The sequence below is a fragment of the Seriola dumerili genome, unplaced genomic scaffold, assembly GCF_002260705.1.
Source record: "Seriola dumerili isolate Sdu_G_001 unplaced genomic scaffold, Sdu_1.0 BDQW01000450.1, whole genome shotgun sequence".
NCBI lineage: Eukaryota > Metazoa > Chordata > Actinopteri > Carangiformes > Carangidae > Seriola > Seriola dumerili.
This window is the reverse complement of record NW_019174705.1, coordinates 724,124-742,422: the sequence shown is the minus strand read 5'-3', so window position 1 is coordinate 742,422 and position 18,299 is coordinate 724,124. Positions and strand designations below refer to the sequence as shown.

The window sequence follows — 18,299 nt, the reverse complement described above, 5'->3', positions numbered from 1 at the left end:
CCAAGACTCACATCCTGATCTCCACCTCCACCCGGGGTAAAATATATCTTGAAATGAGGCTGCCTTCTAGGAGTATCTCCACTGATTTTAAAAGTACAACCATTAGATCGGTTTCTTGCTTCCATCCTCTGTGTCTCAGTGTCTGTTTGAGTCTCCTCTGTAGCTTGGCTCTCTGCGCCAGTTTTCTGATGTTGATTCTCCAGGAACAGCCTCTGATGAGATGAGCTTCTCTCCAGTCGAATTCTGGGGTAACGCACCACATGGCTACCTCTTGAGCTGGCAGAGCCAACATCTGCACAATCTTCCTGTGATGCAGCAGCTTGTTGCCTGCCCTGGCTCTGATCCTGGTTCTGGTTCTGATTTTGCTGGAGCTGAAACACTAGTCTCTGTGTTCCACCATTAACACCTGAGCAATGGTCCAAAGCCTGCTGCTGGACAGACCAGCCAGTACCACCATAAGGGAGGATTCTGAAATGCTGGACATCAGAACCATCAGGAGAGTTCCTCTGGATACAAATTCCACCAACACTGAATCCAGATTGTCCTCTGCTATACATAGCATGGCCATTTGCACCAATACTAAAAACCTTGCGTTTGGGCAGGTTCGGCTCTGTCAGAAAAGTTTGTGAGTTTAAAGATTCTGGGCTGTAGTATGGAGGAGGCGGCTGTTGAGGAACATCTGTTCGGATCTGTGGCTCGCAATAGGCAGGCGCTGGTCCTGGGGGAGTATAACAAGGTGGTGGGACATCATCAGCATGGACACTGGAATCTCCATTACTTGATCCATTGGAACGCTGGAGGGAGATGCGCATGGAGGAGCTCTTCGTGGGCCGTGGGTCTGTGTAGGCGGCAAGCTGGGGTATGAACATGGAGGAACTGCGTTTAAGCGAAGGCTCCGTGCGCAAACCAAAAGCTCTTGGTGGGACGTGCTGCACAGCTTGCTCCTGAGAAGGCCTTGATACCGGAGGTGGCTGCATGCGCAGCGCCGTGATCACGTCATTGTCTCCCTGCTGCTCCTCAGAGTCTCCTTCCAGTATCTCCGGGGCTGTGTTACTGCGGCCTGAGCCAAAGTACAAACGCAGACGTTGTGCCATTTTCACCTCACGTCCCACAGCTCCTGTTCCCTCACACTCTCTCTCTGACTGGCTCTTTGGTTCTCTCCTCTGGCTCCTGTCTCTGTGTCTTAGTGTCGCCCACTTCTCTCCTTTGGCTGGCTAGATGACTGATCCCCTTTTTTCTTCCACTCTCTCTCGCCCCCCCCACCCCCTCCCACCCTGTCCGAGCCTCTTCCACAACTTTCCTTCCCACAGTAAACTGTACGGAGGAAAGAAGTCACACCACAGAAACTACACAGCCACTGCAAAAGAGCTGACAACTTTACACTACGCACTGAGAGGAGTGGCAGAGTGAAGGCTACAGAGAGGAAGGGTGAGGGGGAAAAACAAAAATAAAGAAGAAGGATCCCTGTATGCTGGACTCTCAGCACTACCAAGCACTAGCGACAGACAGCAGAAATAGCCTGAGCCCAGTGACGGCCAGCATTCCTGACATGATTGGATAAGAGAAGCCGGCGCTCCTGGTTTCCGAGGTGACAGTGGGTTGCCCGTCAGTCATGTGACTACAAATGGCCCAACTACCTCCTGTTACAACCTCATGCTGCCCTCAAGTGCCAACTGGCCCCTCAAACACATCCCACTTGTCCCTGTACATCCATCCCTCCATTGACATGCAAACCCCTGCCCACTTATCTACCTCCATACCTATCATAAATGTCCTAGCCACACACTGTCTGGCCATTTTCAACCTCAATAACATCACCTACCCCTCCATTCTACCCTTTACTCTCCTAAAGAAGGAGAGAGTAAAGCGTACAAACACACAAAATATCACATCCATATCCTCCTTCAACAGGTTCACTGGTCACAACATGATGTCAAGATCTTCTTGCTAAATTACCTAACAAATCCACTTAAAAGCCAACAGTCCCCCCAAAAAATGGAACAACAAATCCAGAGGATAAATTGAGCCTTGTTACTTCTCTCAGCTTGGAAACAAAAAAGAAAAAAATATACAAGGAAGTTGTTGCTAAAAATGGAACAGAAAAAAGGCGACAGCAGAGTGGGGAGTAGAATATCTGACAGATTGCAGCTTTGATAAGGCAAACAGCAGATCCCTCTCTAGGGAAAGATATCTAAGTCTACTTCAAACAGAAAAGACATTCGCTGTCTCCCATACACAGCCAAACACTTAACTGTCTGGTGGTTTTATAGGCCACTCTGTTTGCATCCAAAAACCGCCCAAGATACAACTCAGCTGTCATCCTAGTCTGCAATGCTGAAATGCTGATGCTTAAGCACTTGTAATATGTCATTTGGCCAGAGTACAGGGTAAAACAGAGAGAGACATTTCAATTACAAACTGTACATTCATGAGAGAATGCTTTATACTGCGAGACAGTTAAGTGATTCACCAGTGCATCAGCATGTGAAAAGGGGGGTTTCAGGCTACTTTCCCCTAAGGCCAGATTTAGCGGGGGAGTTGTCCACCTCCATACAAAGAACTGAAAACCCCCTATGATAATTTGGCATTTCACAGATATGTAATCCAAAGTGGCTGCCTTGTTCAAACTTCTATGACTGATCTGACTTATGGATTACCCTCAAAGCGTCACCTCATCTTTATCAAAAAGCAAGCAGCAACAAGCTAAGCCACTGATGGTGAACCACATTTGAAAAAAGAAAAAAAGGAGAGGCCATGAACAAAACAAATCAAAACTCTGCATTGTGGACAAGAGGGCATCAAGGAGGCAGGCGATATTGACTGGAGACAGAGAAACAGTCGAAAAGGAAGAGACTGTAGTGCAGGAAGAAATCACGGCTTGGCAGCCACTTACACTTTGTGATGACACACTGCCTACAGTGTTAAGCACAGTCAATAAATGTGTGTGTGAAATGTTATGGAGAATGTTCTGTATAAAAGAAACAAAATGCCAATGTGTGGTCCAATGGCAGCAAGCCCAGCTTGCCAAATGACATAACATGCCTGCTTTAAACAAAGCATTTCACTGCACTGTAAGCCTATTCAACCTATTTCTTTACATTGTATCATAACTTTCAGTATCATGGTTAGTCCTCCTTTATTTTGTAGGGACTTACATTGGATGACATTTAGGGTATCTAGAGCATCAGTATTTAACTTCAAGTACGTACACCTAATCTTTCATACATGTGATAGCACAAGCTTAGTCAATCTTTCATCTCACCTGACAAATAAACCATAAATTGATGGATGCAAGAGAACAAGCAGCCGCTTCAAAGAAATACTGGCCAGTGGTGGAGGAGCTGCCTTGGCATGCACTTAGAGATAGACAGAAAACCACCTCCTCAGACATATAAGGAGAAGACGAGGCTTGAGGCTGCCTGTGCTGTGCTTTCTTGTGTCATCCCCTTCTATACTGCAACAGAGAGCTCCCACTGTACTGAGGGAAAAATTAAAGCTGCCCTTTTCATAGCGGGCTGAGAGCTAGCAATTCCTCTCTGCAGAGACGTGTTGAACATGCACACACAACAAAAACCAGTGTATGCACTGATTTTAGCAGTACATGAAACATGCAAATGAGTAAATTATCAGGAAAACTACAGAATGTGATGTTACAAAAAGATACTAAAATCTTTCATTTTTCCATGATGGTCCTCCATGCATAAAAGCGGTAGTCCTGAACCTGTGACGAACAGACAGAATGTGCCTTATCCAGCCAAGAAGACCAATTCTGCGTTGGGCCACATCCGCTGTTTGTATTTTTAATGAACACTAAACTCCACATCCAGACCCCCAGAGTTACCATAGAGAAGCCATAAAAAAACAAACACCATCACAGTCCTAAATCCCTTTCAGGGAAGCCTTTTGCCTCTTCCACAGAACAATGTCTTCATTATGTCAACAACCACTTCACATGGCTCTGTCAGCTCTGAGAATGGTTCCCCGAGGTGAAGGTTATACGTAAGCATGAATTAGGGAATTGATTATCACGACCTACTTGTACTGTTTTTAATTGCTGCAACACTTGACAATTGTGCAGACATTTAATCTAGTTGTCATGGCAACTGAGGGCCTACAACAGGCTTAATTTTACATGTCAAGGAAACTAGTGTTCTCTTCTGTGAGCAAAATCTGACATGAGAGGAATGTGATAGTTGTTAGTGGGCTAAAGTCTTGAAGCACAGCAATGAAACTAGGAGACAAACAAGCCATAGACCGCATCTGCCCACTTTTCCTCAAAGTGTACAGCGATGTATTTCTCTTGCTTGCTTGCCATTTTGCCCGAGCCTGCAGCTGACACCCTGTGATATCAACTCTGGCAATATGTCAGAGAGATGAAAATTGTGAAGACATGGGGGTGCAGATAAAGTCAATACAATTCATTCAGGTTAATGATGATCCCTGTGGTGAAATGAAAGCAGAACTATTCAAAGAAACTGGCTGAGATTGAATATAGGTGTGTTGAAATATCAGTTTAAAATGATCACATTTTATCTGGTGGTACATTATTGTATTGCAATAAATGAGACTAAACCATAAAGAGAAAGTTCTGATGGAAAGCCGATCATAGCTAAAGAGAAGAGAGAATGAGATGGTATCAAGACAAATAGTTCCCAAATAGTTTACAGAAGAAGGAAATTGCACGAAATGAATTAAAAGAGGCACGAGGATCGTAGTGGGTGGAACTTAATAAATCAACTTCTGGTGAGAGCTGTCAAAACATGAAAGACTGAAATTAAAAATACTGTGTGATATAAGCAACAGAGGGAGTGAAGGGTAAGAGGTTATGAAATGTGAATCTTACCAATCGGTTCTCATCAAACACCTCAAAGAGTAGCCTGTGATTCTGCGGACACACCTGTGTTGGCAACAAAACAACAGGGGAGATGTTATAGCAGTCATCCATTGGTTTTGTGGCATACAAAGCCAATGCAGATGTGTATGCACACAAATACTTAAGTAGGTAACTGCTTGCTCACTTTTGCATCACAATAATTCAAAACTACTGTGGCTAGGAGGTGAATAAACACTATATCCTTATGACACAGGACTGAACTATAATTCATTTATGAATAACTAGTGAGGAAAAAAAAAACATACACATGAAGCTAAGCTTGTAAAGTCTAATATGGTCTGTCTGATTACAGTGGTGGAGGAGGTGGACTCAGCTCTCAGTTAAACTACAACCAAAGATTAACAGCACTAACACCACCTCTCTAGAGTAAACATCTGCACTAACAGACTGTAATAGGGAAGGATACTGTGAAGACAGAAAATTTCTCAAAGTATACAAAGAATTTTAAAAATCTGAACTCACTCTGAAGTAGAATTCCTCGTTCCATTTGGGATTGAGGGTCTAAAACACAAGTATAGACGTGGTTAGATAATAAATTAAAAAAGTGTGTATTAAAGCACAGTGAACATCATCATTAGTTGACAAAGTAAACAGAGCAGATGTATGAAACCTATCCTACTAAGGGTGAGAGAGGAGAACCCAAGTGAGAAATTAAACTCAGTCTTGTGCGTCAATGATCCTCTTACGTTGTTAGAGGAAGTTTGTAGCTAACAACATGTCCCAGTGATTGGCATTAGGCCCTAGATTAACAGCCATGAGGATTTTCAACCACTTTCTGGATGCATCAGCTGCACAGACACTCTCAATCTGCCTCACACATTTGATATTTTATTGGACTGTGAGCTATGTGACACTTCACATTAAAATTCCTTCTGTGATTGAAATGACTTAAACACTAGAATGTCAATGAAGTCTTAATTTCACAAGTCACTCTGATTAATAAACAATTTACGACATTTTATGGCAGCGATAAAATAACATCTCTGTTAAAAAAAAACTGCTGAGACACCAGAGTTACAGATGAACCCTCTGCCCTTTGACAATCAGCCAATTTAACACTTAAGTCTGTCAAATTCTCCCTGAACAAATGATGACTGTATCCAGAAAATTATGCCATTTATCAACGTTTGGCAAATGCTCAGGGTAACATCTACTTACTGGTATTCATCTCAAGCTGGCTCTTCTTTTTTTCTGTCATATTTGCCATTATTTCTCATGCCATTTCGCCACAAGCCAAACTCTTAGCTTCAACAACAAAGATGCCATCAAAGGTGTCCCACTTAAAGACACATAGAGCCCACAGAAGAAGCAAGCAGTGATGCTTCTTTTTCTGCTCCACATAGCAGTGCATTGTCAGCTATTTATATCCTATAAGGCAAGCATGGCCACTGGCAGCATATGTCTGCCTGCATGGAGGCCTGAGCTGCCTGACTCCAGCAGAGGGTTGGCTGCCAGCTACATGTAGCTAACAGTAACTACCAGGATAGGAGAAATTTACAAAGAAATAAGGAGCTGCTTGCAGAGTCAGGCTACATAATGGTGTCAGAAGCAGAAACAGTGTGATGGAAGTTTCAGGTCCACAATGCAAATGTATAAATGTATTTCCATAAATCCTAGCCATGGGCAGTGAATAACGTAGTGCAGAACTATTTCGACTGGATTTTCAACCACATATCCTCTTGCATTCCACAATGTTGGCAATGAATATGGACATTTTGTTCAAAATCACATAGTGTTCACAGTAATAGCAAGTAATAGCTCCCCCTGCTGTGAACAGCTTTCCACCCTAAAATAGGCCACTGGGAGAAAAGAGCTTGCCCAATGTCTCCTTCTAGATTCTCCTAAGCAGGAACAGGAACAGGAAGCACTGCCTTCTGGTGCCTTCCTTTGGTTTCCCTCTTTCAAGAAGATATGATTGCCTTGATTTGAAGGAAAGGTGGTGGTAGTGGGATTAGAATGATCTGGTGATCTCAAACCAGAGAGCGAACAAAGTCACCATTTAGGTGGCTGTACAGTAAGTGTGAGGTGCACGTGTGGGAGGAGATTACAGTGGCAGTAGTGGCCAGTATGATACAGTGCAAACGCAATAGAGTTCATTATGTTTGAAACAACAAGCCAAAGGTCCGTGCAGAACACAGGAGGGAGCAGCAATATGCAACTTAGATCAAAGCCACCATTTACCTCAGGACTTACCTTTTTAATGGTTTTTGTTTGGACTAAGGCAAGCTCTCTGTTTTCATCCGCAGCATAGAGGGAAAGTTTGACATAAGGATCGCTGTAGAAACAAAACAGAGGAATAAAAAAACAAAAGTCAGTGGTGAAAATTAAAAATGTAAAGCTACAAATCTGCTCTTCACAAGCTAAGTGCATTTCACCAAAAGCATTTAAAAATATATACAGGTGGTATTTTCCTTGGTGTTGACACTACTATATTTCAGCACTGATACCAAAACAGTTACAAGGTTATCATATATATATATATATATATATATATATATATATATACACACACACATACATACATTCTTTTTTCAATACTTTGTATTAAGACACACTTTATGCCCATTTTGTACAACAAAACAGCCTAGTGTGCCTAACCTTACTTAGTCCTATATTCAGTCTAACATCATATTAACTGTGGCCACAGGTTCCAGAGCACATATTGCCAGGTTACACTTTACCACACCGCTTGTTTTCAGACCTGAAATCTGAGTCTGACGAACATCCCAGCAGATAAAAAAAGCTTGCATATGGGTATTGTGAGATAAGGCTGTAATGTCTTATTGACAAAGTGAAGTGCTAAAAATAGAAACTGAAAAACATTTTGAGGTGAACAGTGCAAATAGTAAGCAGAGTGTTTGTGACTGTGCTATTTTAAAATGGCCAATTGGTTTATTTGAAGGTGCTGACAGGGTAGAAATCACCAGCAAGTTCTGGATAGAGACGCAGAGCTGCACTATTCACCAGGCTGAGCAATTACCCTACTGATCCCAGTCCCAACAGGCCACACGAGGTAAAGTGTCAGGTTATTGCCTTTCCAAAAACTCCCTTTGAAAAAAACAGACTTGGTACATTCTAAAATAAAACCTTCTACAATTAAACCAAACCTGGTTATCAAAGTTATCACTTCTACAAATGTGATGTTACTTGTTCTGTTCATAATTTTTACAGTTACACATCATATATATGTATATCTATATTGTCTGTATTCTGAGCTCAATAATGCCATTTTTGTTCATCATAGTATACCAGATAAAGTCAAAAAGTCTTATTTGTTTAGGAGGGTTCTTTACTGACTCAAATGACCCAGAAGAATCTAAGTCTAAATTTCTAAATGCTTCCTTTCTTATCTCATCTTAGGGTACACTGGACCATCCTTTATTAACATTTAAAGCAATGCCAATTCCAGGTCAATAGTATCCGCAGCTGCATAATTACATAGCCCAGTGTAAGTGCAGTTGGATTCTCTTAGGACTGTGGTTGTCTTTTCCTGAGCCCTTATGAATTCTCCTTCACAATTTTCCTTGACCTCATGATGTTTTCCATCGAAGTCAAGGAGAAGTGGACATTTTTTAGACTTTTCACAGAAAAATAAATTATTACAGTGAATGCTCTGAATGAATAATGGAAGGGAGATGACGGCAGAGAGCAGGTTGTGCTCAAGTACTTCAATAAAGCTACAGCTAATGTTATATTGTACACATCCGTAAGTACATGAGGGTCTATTCTGGTCCACGTGATGTAAATTTCATCATCAGAGGGTGTACATCAGGCTCTGAGGAAGATGTCCGTCATGGGTGGTCCACAAGGTCACTAGACAACAAGAGCACCAACTACACATGTGCTCCTAAAAACAGACTAGAGACAAGTATAATAAGAACAACTACACATCTGCGGTGTCCACAGGTGTCCATGTGCGCGTCTGCATGGGAGTCTAATTAAGGCCTAAGTGGATAGCAAACTCCAAGGGAAGTCATGGTGTTTAATCTGCCCGACTCCTGCTGAGAGCTAAACACAACGTGACAGGTCTGATCTGACCACACTGTATCACAGTGCATATCATGTACAATTTTCACTGTTGGAAGAATTATTTTTAATCATTTGGTCTATCAGAAAAGTCTTGCGTTTTTCCCCCAACAATGATAGACCAGGAAAAGTCACAAAATTCTCACAATTGATAACCTGAGTCATCAAATATTTGGCATTTTGACTTTAAACGATTATATGCCAATCAACAAATTGATTAACTGACTAATCAACTATCTTCTTCAGAAATGACAAAGGTTACCCATAAAGCTTAATTTCTCTGTCCTTTTCTACTCATCTACATTGTGCCCTGAGATAACTTTAATCAGTGTACTGTATAAACATAATGTAACACATGGTGTTTCTCCATTGTGGATGTAAAACAGCAAGCTGCACGCTAAAAGAAGAATAGAGACACATCCACCAATTCTTCACACCAACACATCTTTCAATATTCCCAGATGACACCAAGGAAGTGAAATTTTTCCCTATGCTCTTGGTGAGACGGCAGTGTTGTGTGTTTCATAAATGACATTTTGATTGCAGTGGCTAGACTTAACACACAAGGCTAGAAATTCAATTTGAATCGCATTTCAAACTAAAAACTATGAATGTGTTTTAAATCTGACTTGCCATAATCAATTTTCCATGGGATTTTTTTTGCCATCCAGACTTGATATAAGCAGTAATCTAATTCCAGTACGGATATAGCAAAAATTAGATTTGGGCTGCCAGTTGGAGCGCAGCCTTAAATTCATTCTAAGGAGACAGCTGGGAGGGAGGAAAGGGGCAGAAGAATTGGGAAATATCAAAAAATGAGCTGCAAACACCCCCCCAAAAAAACTGCTGTTGCTTGATTGCTAATTAACATCTGCAGAAACCCCACAGCCTCTAATTGTGTGTTTGTATGGTTCTGTGATGTGCTGTGACTAAACAAAAACAATGGGCCTACTGTTTCTCAGCCGCACCGAGACTTCTTCTTGTCTCCTTCCCTCTATCAACAAAAAACCTACTCAGGGAGGCAGACAGGCTACTTCAGGTCAACAGTGGGAGATGAAAGCTAGCATAGGACGTCGGATTTAAATGGTGGCTCGATCCACTTGTTGTTTGCTTGCATGAGCGTTCCTCGGGCTTCCATCAACACCTCACAAAAACAACAAAAACAAAACCTCAGGGTGTTTCAATTAGTCCAAAATAATAGAGCAGAACACAACAGAACAAAGCTGTTGTATTACAGAATACAGCAGCAACAGGAACAGCTTTGGAGCAAAAAGCAGAAAAGAACAAGCCAGCACTGTTTGAGCATCTTATGAGGGGACAGACTGCCAAGTCAGCACTGTCTCCTGTAGCCACACATCGAGACCTCATTCAGTGATTCTTCATTACAGTTCAGTTTTCGCCTGAGCCAGGCTGAGCTGTCCTGCCAGCAGGGTATCAGGATGCTAACACATGCACTCTGGCATGTGAGTAGCTCTCACACAGCACAAACATGCCAGGCTCTTTCTTTGACAATGTCTACTTCCTCATAGCCCAGATACAATGCATTACCATAAGCAACAGTAGGAGCAGTGTTCAAATTTAGATGAGATTTAATCAATTTTGAAACATTTCATGCCAGAGAAGAACAAAAAAAAATTCCTGTAAATGCAGTTTTTCCATAACTGCATTAAAATAATTAAATTCTGATTGTATGAGTAAAGCTTTTCTCCAAATTGCTGGAGTTACATCTACATCTATCCTTGAAGCTGCCCTTGCTTGCTGTTTACCAGCAGAACCTACTGATGAGCATACAGTTAAAAAATGATAATAATTGTGTGATTGTCACATCCGTCTCAGCAACCTTCCTTGACACCTCCTCCACATCTCATTGTGTCTCCTTAACCTGTTGTCACTTCCCCAGTTTCCCTCTACCTCCCTGTCTATGTGTCTGAGTGGAAGCAGGTGTGCTGGAGTCAGAGCAGAGCCGCACCAGCTGCACCTCATCGCCATAATCAAACCCTCCACAAGTATCCAGCTCTGCCAATACTGCCACCCTGCCAGATCATTGCCTCTGCTTCAGTCAGTCTACGCTTTGAGTCTTTCTGTTACTTTGCAAGTTGCTATTCTGCTAAAGCCCGTCACCTTTTGCCTGTATCCTGACCCTTGTCTCCTCTCCTCTGCAGTTCTGTCTCCAGCCCCTGGGTCCTCATTTTTATCTCCCTGGTTCCCCTCATCGCCCTTGTGTTTCCTTCCCCCTGCGCTGCAGCTCAAGCCTCCACCATCTCATCAGTCATCTCCCAAGCCTGGTCTCCACCATCTTCCAACATCTAACCTACTACAACTTGCCAGCGAGCCAGCCTGTTCTGAGCAGTCCCTAGGATGTTATTACTGAAATACTTCAACATTTGTTTGATTTACATTGTTGTGTACAGACTTATTCAGGTATTTCACTTCACCTCTCAATTCAGCCTTCTAAGAATTCGCTTTTCGGGGGGGGGGGGCAAGGTAACTTCTGGCACTGAATCATATGTGGATTCTTTTGCGTATTTTTGGAACCTAAAAATTTGTTGTAGTCTTGTCCTGTACACCTGATTAGCTAACCTAAAGCCTTAGTGTCATTGTAAGCTATGTCTTTGAAAACAATGGCTGCCTATGACTTCCTGAATCTGCAGCAGAAAGGAGGTTCTGACTGTTGGCATGTACATGAATGGGTTTAGTCATCAAAACTATTTTCATTTTCCATTTTAAAACATGAACAAAATGCTGCCTGACTCAGCAATGGCTAATGGTCATTCATTGTGTTATTAATTTATCAGAGAAGTAGGTAATTATAATTAGGAGAGCAGAAGTCAAAAAATAACTAAACAGATACTTCAAGTACACCTCCATGAGGGCTATTATACAAAGTCAGATAAAAGTTGTAATAACAGTGGGTTACACTGAATCGCACAAGAGGAGAGGTCCGACAGCACGAGACAAAGGCCACTTGATAAACGTAATGCAAAGACCATCAAAAGTTTAAGTTGAACAATTATCTCTTCCCACATGAGAAAATATATGTTATGTATAATATTTAGTCAAACACTTTATCTTGAAAAACTAATAGAAGTTGGTTATGAAAAGGATAGCAGAGGCAGGTAGGTAATCATTGATTAACACTTGCAGTTCAAGGTCTTTGTAAGTAGAAGGAATGTTATGAAACTGCATAACACTGTATGCTCCGAGGTTGAAAGAACAGGCTACAGGAGACCCTCTAAATTAAAAAGAAGGATACTAAATATATAGATATCCCTGACGAATCAACATCGTTGACTGACCTGATTGTTGTTATAAGATTACAAAAATGTCACCTTTAGAGTGCCAAACACAAGCAGAAAATATGAGCCTGGTTTGGCAAGAAGATGTGCAATGTTGGAGGCAGGGCCAGTGCACCTGAACTCAAGCAGTCGAGTGTCCAAAGCAGATGCACCGACCAGAACACACTTCTCACAATGATGACATGAAAGTGGTATAACGGGACAACTACTAAGAAACCTCTGATGAAAACAGCATTTTGATGCTCACCTGGCTCCAATGATGTCTTTCTTCGCCAGATCGATTCCTGCAATAACCTTAACCCGCAGCACTCTTGTTTCATGCTGTAGAAGAAAAAGAATTAAGAAAAATTATTACTTCAAATATTTGAAGCTGCTTCCTGCTCTAACCTGTCTTTTTTTAGTCAATAACCCTGACCTAGAAATGAAATGAGTTGTATCAGAAAGTTTTCAGTCCTGTGTGACTCCAATATTTAGAACCTGACAGATGACATAAGCTATACTGAAATACTACAGAGAAAAACACAGCAATGATGAGCATTCCCTCATCAGTCTTGGCAATTCATGTGTTGACCATTATGTTAATGTGTGCATGTATTCATCTTCATGCACATCCTGCATAAAAAGCTTGCTGTAGGACGAATTAAACCACCTCAAAAACATAATTGGTTTATGGCTGTACACACTCTTCTCTACTTCACTGCAATGTGAAATGGGGCCTAAAGTAAAATCCCTGACACACTGCTTCTTGGTGGGTTGTGTTTTACAATTACATCAAGCCTGACATCAAATTCTGTCACAATTTTTGTTATGACAAGTGCTAGAGAATTTAACAAAGCAGGTAGTGGGGGTCGGAGCCCAGGCCAACCCAGCTGTTACTTTAGGCCATGGCCTTGTTAAAAGGGTGTAGTGTTACTGAATGTTTACCTCATAGTCACAGGAAGTGCATTGTCTCATGGAATGTAGACCCACAACTGACTTAAAATCTTTACTTGTGGAGATTACATGCTCAAATGTCATGTCTGTAATATGGTGAATGTTAATAAAAAAATCGAGACAACCCTTTTTAAAGTCTTACGTGTTGCATTGAGTGTAATGTTATTATATGCATGCATCCCCTCCAGTAATGGCTAGGAGAGAGATAGGGTACCACAAAGCTATGAAAGTGAACAGTTACCTAGACAAGACAGCAGAAAAACACTAGCTCTGGCCGGGTTAGATTTAAGGCTGCAACTAATTATTTTCATCATGGATTAATCTGCCACTTACTTTCACAATCTATTAATATTTTTTTTCTGTAACATGTGAGCAAATACTGAAAGATCCCCTCTACAATTTCCCAAAGCACTATTCAGATTACTTGTTTCATTCGACCAACTATCTCAAATCTCCAGATATTAAATTTACAATCAAATATGACAGAAAAGCAGCAAATTATTACATCTGAGAGGCTTTATTCAGATATTTTTGGGATTTTTTGGCTGAAAAGGACTAAAACATTAACAAATTACAAATAAATGCTGATTCATTTTGGTGATCCACTAATTGATTAATTGTTGCAGCTCTAGCTGAACTGCTCATTAGATTTTATCATGACCTGTTCTGGTCTTAATAATGTAAAACGTTAAATGGCAGAAATACACATTTAAATGGTTTTTGAATACCTATCCAGATATTGGCCAGTTCCATGTTGAGTGTATCTGACAAGACCTAGTCTTAGGCTTAGAGTATGCCCACTAAACTGACATAAAAAGGCCACATGCAAGTCTCCTCTGCATCCCGGTGAAATAGCGATTTTAGCCTACTGATGTTAGCTGAGACAAACTCAAAAGTCATGAGAACGCCCCTATTTACCTCCTTGAATGAACACATGAAATGTATTTTTAGACATCAATCCGGATCATCCACAAAATCTGCAGACTTACTATTTCTGACTGCAATTAGGTAGGTGGCTTGTATGACTGCTCGGTTGGCAAATCATTTTGTTTGTCATTCAGTGATGCTCATGTTTGATTCGTGACTATCGTGTTGCCATGTAAAACAACATTTTCATTACAGCATTACTTCATGCCACAGTGGTGATTGAAGTCTGGATGTCAAAGGCGACACGGAGTTCACCACACAAGTAGATATCGATCTCAGGGAAAGATGCACATGCCTCTACTTCGGTCTTCAAACTCGTTTAGTGGTCAGTGTACCATCAAACTGACAAGAGGTGGTGTTTAAGTTTGATAGAGTGGAAATGCAGTCCAGCCCACCCACCCAAGAAATTAACCAATATCTCCGGGTCTCCAAAATAGCACTCTGGGGTACTAGTCGAGTACAAGTCGTTCATGCTTTAACGCAAATAGAGGATATAGTGGAGCTGTCACGCTTGCTTGACAGCGTAATGCAGTCGTTTCTTAAACTAAGGTAAGTAAACTACCGGACCAAGATATTGGCAGCCGCCAGTCACTTACTACGGAATGTAACCGTGGGTGAGGGCTTGTTAGCTTCGGCTAACGGTTGCGTTAGCTATCTCCGACTGAACCTACTGTGTGAGAGACACTTATTCATGACTATAGTCAACATACCAAAGCTTTGCTGAGATTAAAGCTTACCTCATCTTCTGAAAGTCCATATATTGGCTCGTAATTCGTAGCCATATAGCCTGCGGTCCAAGCTGCACACACAAAAACAAGCCGCTTAGCAAAGCTAGCTAGCTAGCCTTGAACAATAAAGTCCCACTTTCTTATCTCAGCCGTGCGGTGGTGGTCAAGTCCACAGTGAGACCAAGTCCTCGCGGGTGGGTTCTCAGCCGGATAACGTAAAAGCTCGCCAGCGTGGTCGGTCCAGGACACAACTGGGAAAATTAAAAAAAAAAACTGTATCCAAAATGTTTCGACTGAGACAGATCGCTTTTGTCAACTCCGAGCTTATCCCCCGAAACGTTGCGAGATTTGACTTCCTCCTATTAGCTCAGCCAATCGTGTGCCGGTTAGACGAGATTGATGTCAATATCAACCAATCAAGTGTGTCGAGAATTCCCCGAAGCTCTTCACGGGCCAATAAAATATGCAGAGGGCGTGGAGCTAAAATGTGTGTGTATGTGTGTGTTTGCTTTTTTTTAGGATGTGAGAGGCTGTATTTCGGAAAGCAACTAAGTTTAACAACGTCAGTATTTTTAGGTATCTATTCAATATGTAACATCACCATTTCCAGCTAACTAGTCTCGTGAAGGTGATTTCTGGCTCTGGTCATTACCATTCAGCCAGTTCATATAAGGGGTGGGGCCTGTGACAGACAGCCAATCACAGGATACACAGAACGAAACAGATAAGATCCAACAACTGATCCGTATCACGAATTTCGGTCGATGTAGCTGCAAAAGTTAGAGGATTAACCGAGGTAAATTTAATTAACTTTGTTTTTTTCAACACAGCATTTACATCTAATGCTACAATATAAAAACGAGCGAGAAAGTTGTTATGTGAAAAATAAGCACACTGGACTAAAATAGGCCTATATTGTGTGAGGTTGTAGCTACGTAAAAATACACAAACATAAATGAATGACAAAGGTACAATGACAGTTATAAGAATAAGCAATACAAATGAATGAATATGAGTGATACGTAAATATTATTGTGACAAAATAAATGTGTATTATTATTACTGTTGTTATTATTATTATTATTGATTTTGCTGTTAAACTAAAATCTTTTTACGTTTTTATTTATTTAGTTCGGATTTTTGGTATGATAAGGCATCATTGCAATGGTTAATAAATGAATGGCTTTATTACTGCATAATAAATCATTTACTAATGCTGTATAGATCATTTATAAGCCATAAATAAGAAAAACCTTTGGGTTCCAAGGTCGTGGAAGATTCTCCTCCTGCATGACACTTTGCTTGTCTTTGACCACTCACCTTCAGGAAAAGGGCTGCAAGGCATCTGGAATCCAGGAATCCATTTATGAACTGCTCATTAACATTTACAGCTGTAGATTTACTATGCAGAACAATTCATTAATCTCTACATAGATTTTGTCTAGCTCTTCATCTGCTTGCAAAACTGAAAATAGCAAAAATGTAGAGACAAGAGTACAGTAAATGTGAAATGCTATGAATACATAGAGATGTCTATCTCCTTGAAAACATGAATTCAATATCTTCAGTGATGGCTGAGTGATTGCTGTTGTTGTGTCCCAACATTGGTCGTGTAGAGTGGTCTTTCTTTCCAATCAGTGTCATGTAAACATAAAATCGAACACACAGCTACAAGACTTTAACCCTGTCTGCACGTAGGCTTTGGGATGATGCTGGGTTGTGCGTGTTCTGCTTTGGGTTGGTTTGGTGAATTGTTTGCTTAGTCAAAGTATTCCCCAAAAGCGCCGCTAGATGTCACAACATACACAGTCATGATCACCTCATCGTTTGTCCCGGTTTGTCCCTGCACAGCTGATTCCACATGTCCAGTGATTATTTAGAGAGAGAGAGAGAGCAGATGTCACACGGACACAAACCCAAGTTGCACGCTGTGTTTCGTTGAGGAAGAGGTGGGCCTCAGTCCTTCACCTCTGACTCCTGGTCGTGCCCTAGTCAGTCCTCCTCTTACGCAACAACGCCAGAATCAACGAGCAGGCACAGGCATGCATGCTGACATACCAAAAGTCTCAAACCCATCCATCAACGCAGCGAAGAGAACATGATTTTATTTTATTTTTTTGAATTCTATTTTTATTTTTTATTTTTTGAAAAACGGCAATAAATCTTTCGAGCATAATTACTGAGTTCAACTATCTAGCACGTCCTTGTTCAAATGTTCACTGGCATTCATCATGGCCATGTCGCATAATGGGACTTTTAAATCAATGTGAAGAGCAGATGGCCATATTATATAACATTATTGCTTCTAAGTAGAGCTGAAAAGGGGAGGGCCAGAGATTTCCCAAGCCACCCTTGATACGAGGCCATCATTTACTCCGCCCCAAAGCTTGTTTTAATTTTCCTATGCTTCCCCACAAATAGCTGCATTTATTACAGACATTGATGACAGCATGCATCAAGCTTTATAAAGGAACCAGCCACCATAAATACGATTATGGGTGCTTTTCATTAATAAAATATATTAGATTTTTTTTACTATTCACACACAAAGACTTCGTACCTGCCTTCATATACATGCTTCTATTGTGACTTTAACAAATAATACAGTAGGCTATAATACCTATACAGTGTTATAGTCTATTGAATATCTGATTTTTTCTTCATTTTCAAAATTTCCCCACATGATTTAATATGATGATAGGCTATTTTAATGCCAATCACACACTGCTATCTCATTTTCTATTTCCAGGAGTTCCAGGCCTCAAATTTCACATGAATGCATATTTGTGTTTTTACGTCCATCCCTGTAAGATCTCTGCAGGTGTGGCCTCACAGAAAGTGAACACAATGAGCAAAAAGGAAGTTCGGTTTAGGAGACAATGATCGGGTCAGAGACAGATCCCTAAAGATTCCTAAAGGAATCTGTTTCTGTCTCCTTCTGTACCCGCCCAGCTGTCTCCCAGAGTTTCCTTTGAAATTATGTGCACTTCGAAGTTCATTCACTTTTGTGAATTTCCCACAGCTGAAAGTTGTGGGCTTTTGCAGCCTACACATTGTCAGTGTGAGCTCATGCTTTTCATACACCTACAGTTGGTGTTAGAATCTTACAAAGAAAATGTACACCTCATGTTTTATCACAGGTTTCGTCAGCAAATGGGGATCTTTCTCCATTTTGCCATTTAGACAGAGATATGGATGGATATACATACAGTTTAGCCAGTGGGAACATCATGTTCACAGTTACATCCTGTTGTAAATACTGCAACTCAGGGTGTACCCTTCTTTCACAGGATTTGTGTGTCTCTGTATGTATGATGTGATATATTTTGTCTTTTATAGAATTAAAACATACACACATAATAATCATTTACATATTCATATCAAACAGTTGTAGAGATAAACTCACATTCATGCATGAATAAAAGAGTGAATAAGGAACAGGCTGTGCAGAGAAGGCAGTGGAGGGAGAGAGGGGATGTCAAATACTAGGAGACC

The 18,299-nt window shown here is 41.1% G+C and overlaps 1 protein-coding gene across 1 annotated transcript in view; it reads right to left on the bottom strand.

Annotated features, from left to right (window-relative positions):
- The window catches only part of nedd4l (neural precursor cell expressed, developmentally down-regulated 4-like, E3 ubiquitin protein ligase), a 44,252-nt gene extending 29,146 nt beyond the window's left edge, over positions 1 to 15,106 (bottom strand). The window contains exons 1-5 of the mRNA XM_022762828.1: positions 14,814 to 15,106; positions 12,464 to 12,537; positions 7,088 to 7,169; positions 5,357 to 5,395; positions 4,844 to 4,897 (exon numbers count right to left, since the gene is read on the bottom strand). Coding sequence (XP_022618549.1) covers positions 4,844 to 4,897; positions 5,357 to 5,395; positions 7,088 to 7,169; positions 12,464 to 12,537; positions 14,814 to 14,858 — 294 coding nt within the window. The 5' untranslated portion in view covers positions 14,859 to 15,106. The remainder of the gene's footprint in view (positions 1 to 4,843; positions 4,898 to 5,356; positions 5,396 to 7,087; positions 7,170 to 12,463; positions 12,538 to 14,813) is intronic.
- Positions 15,107 to 18,299: the final 3,193 nt, after the last annotated feature.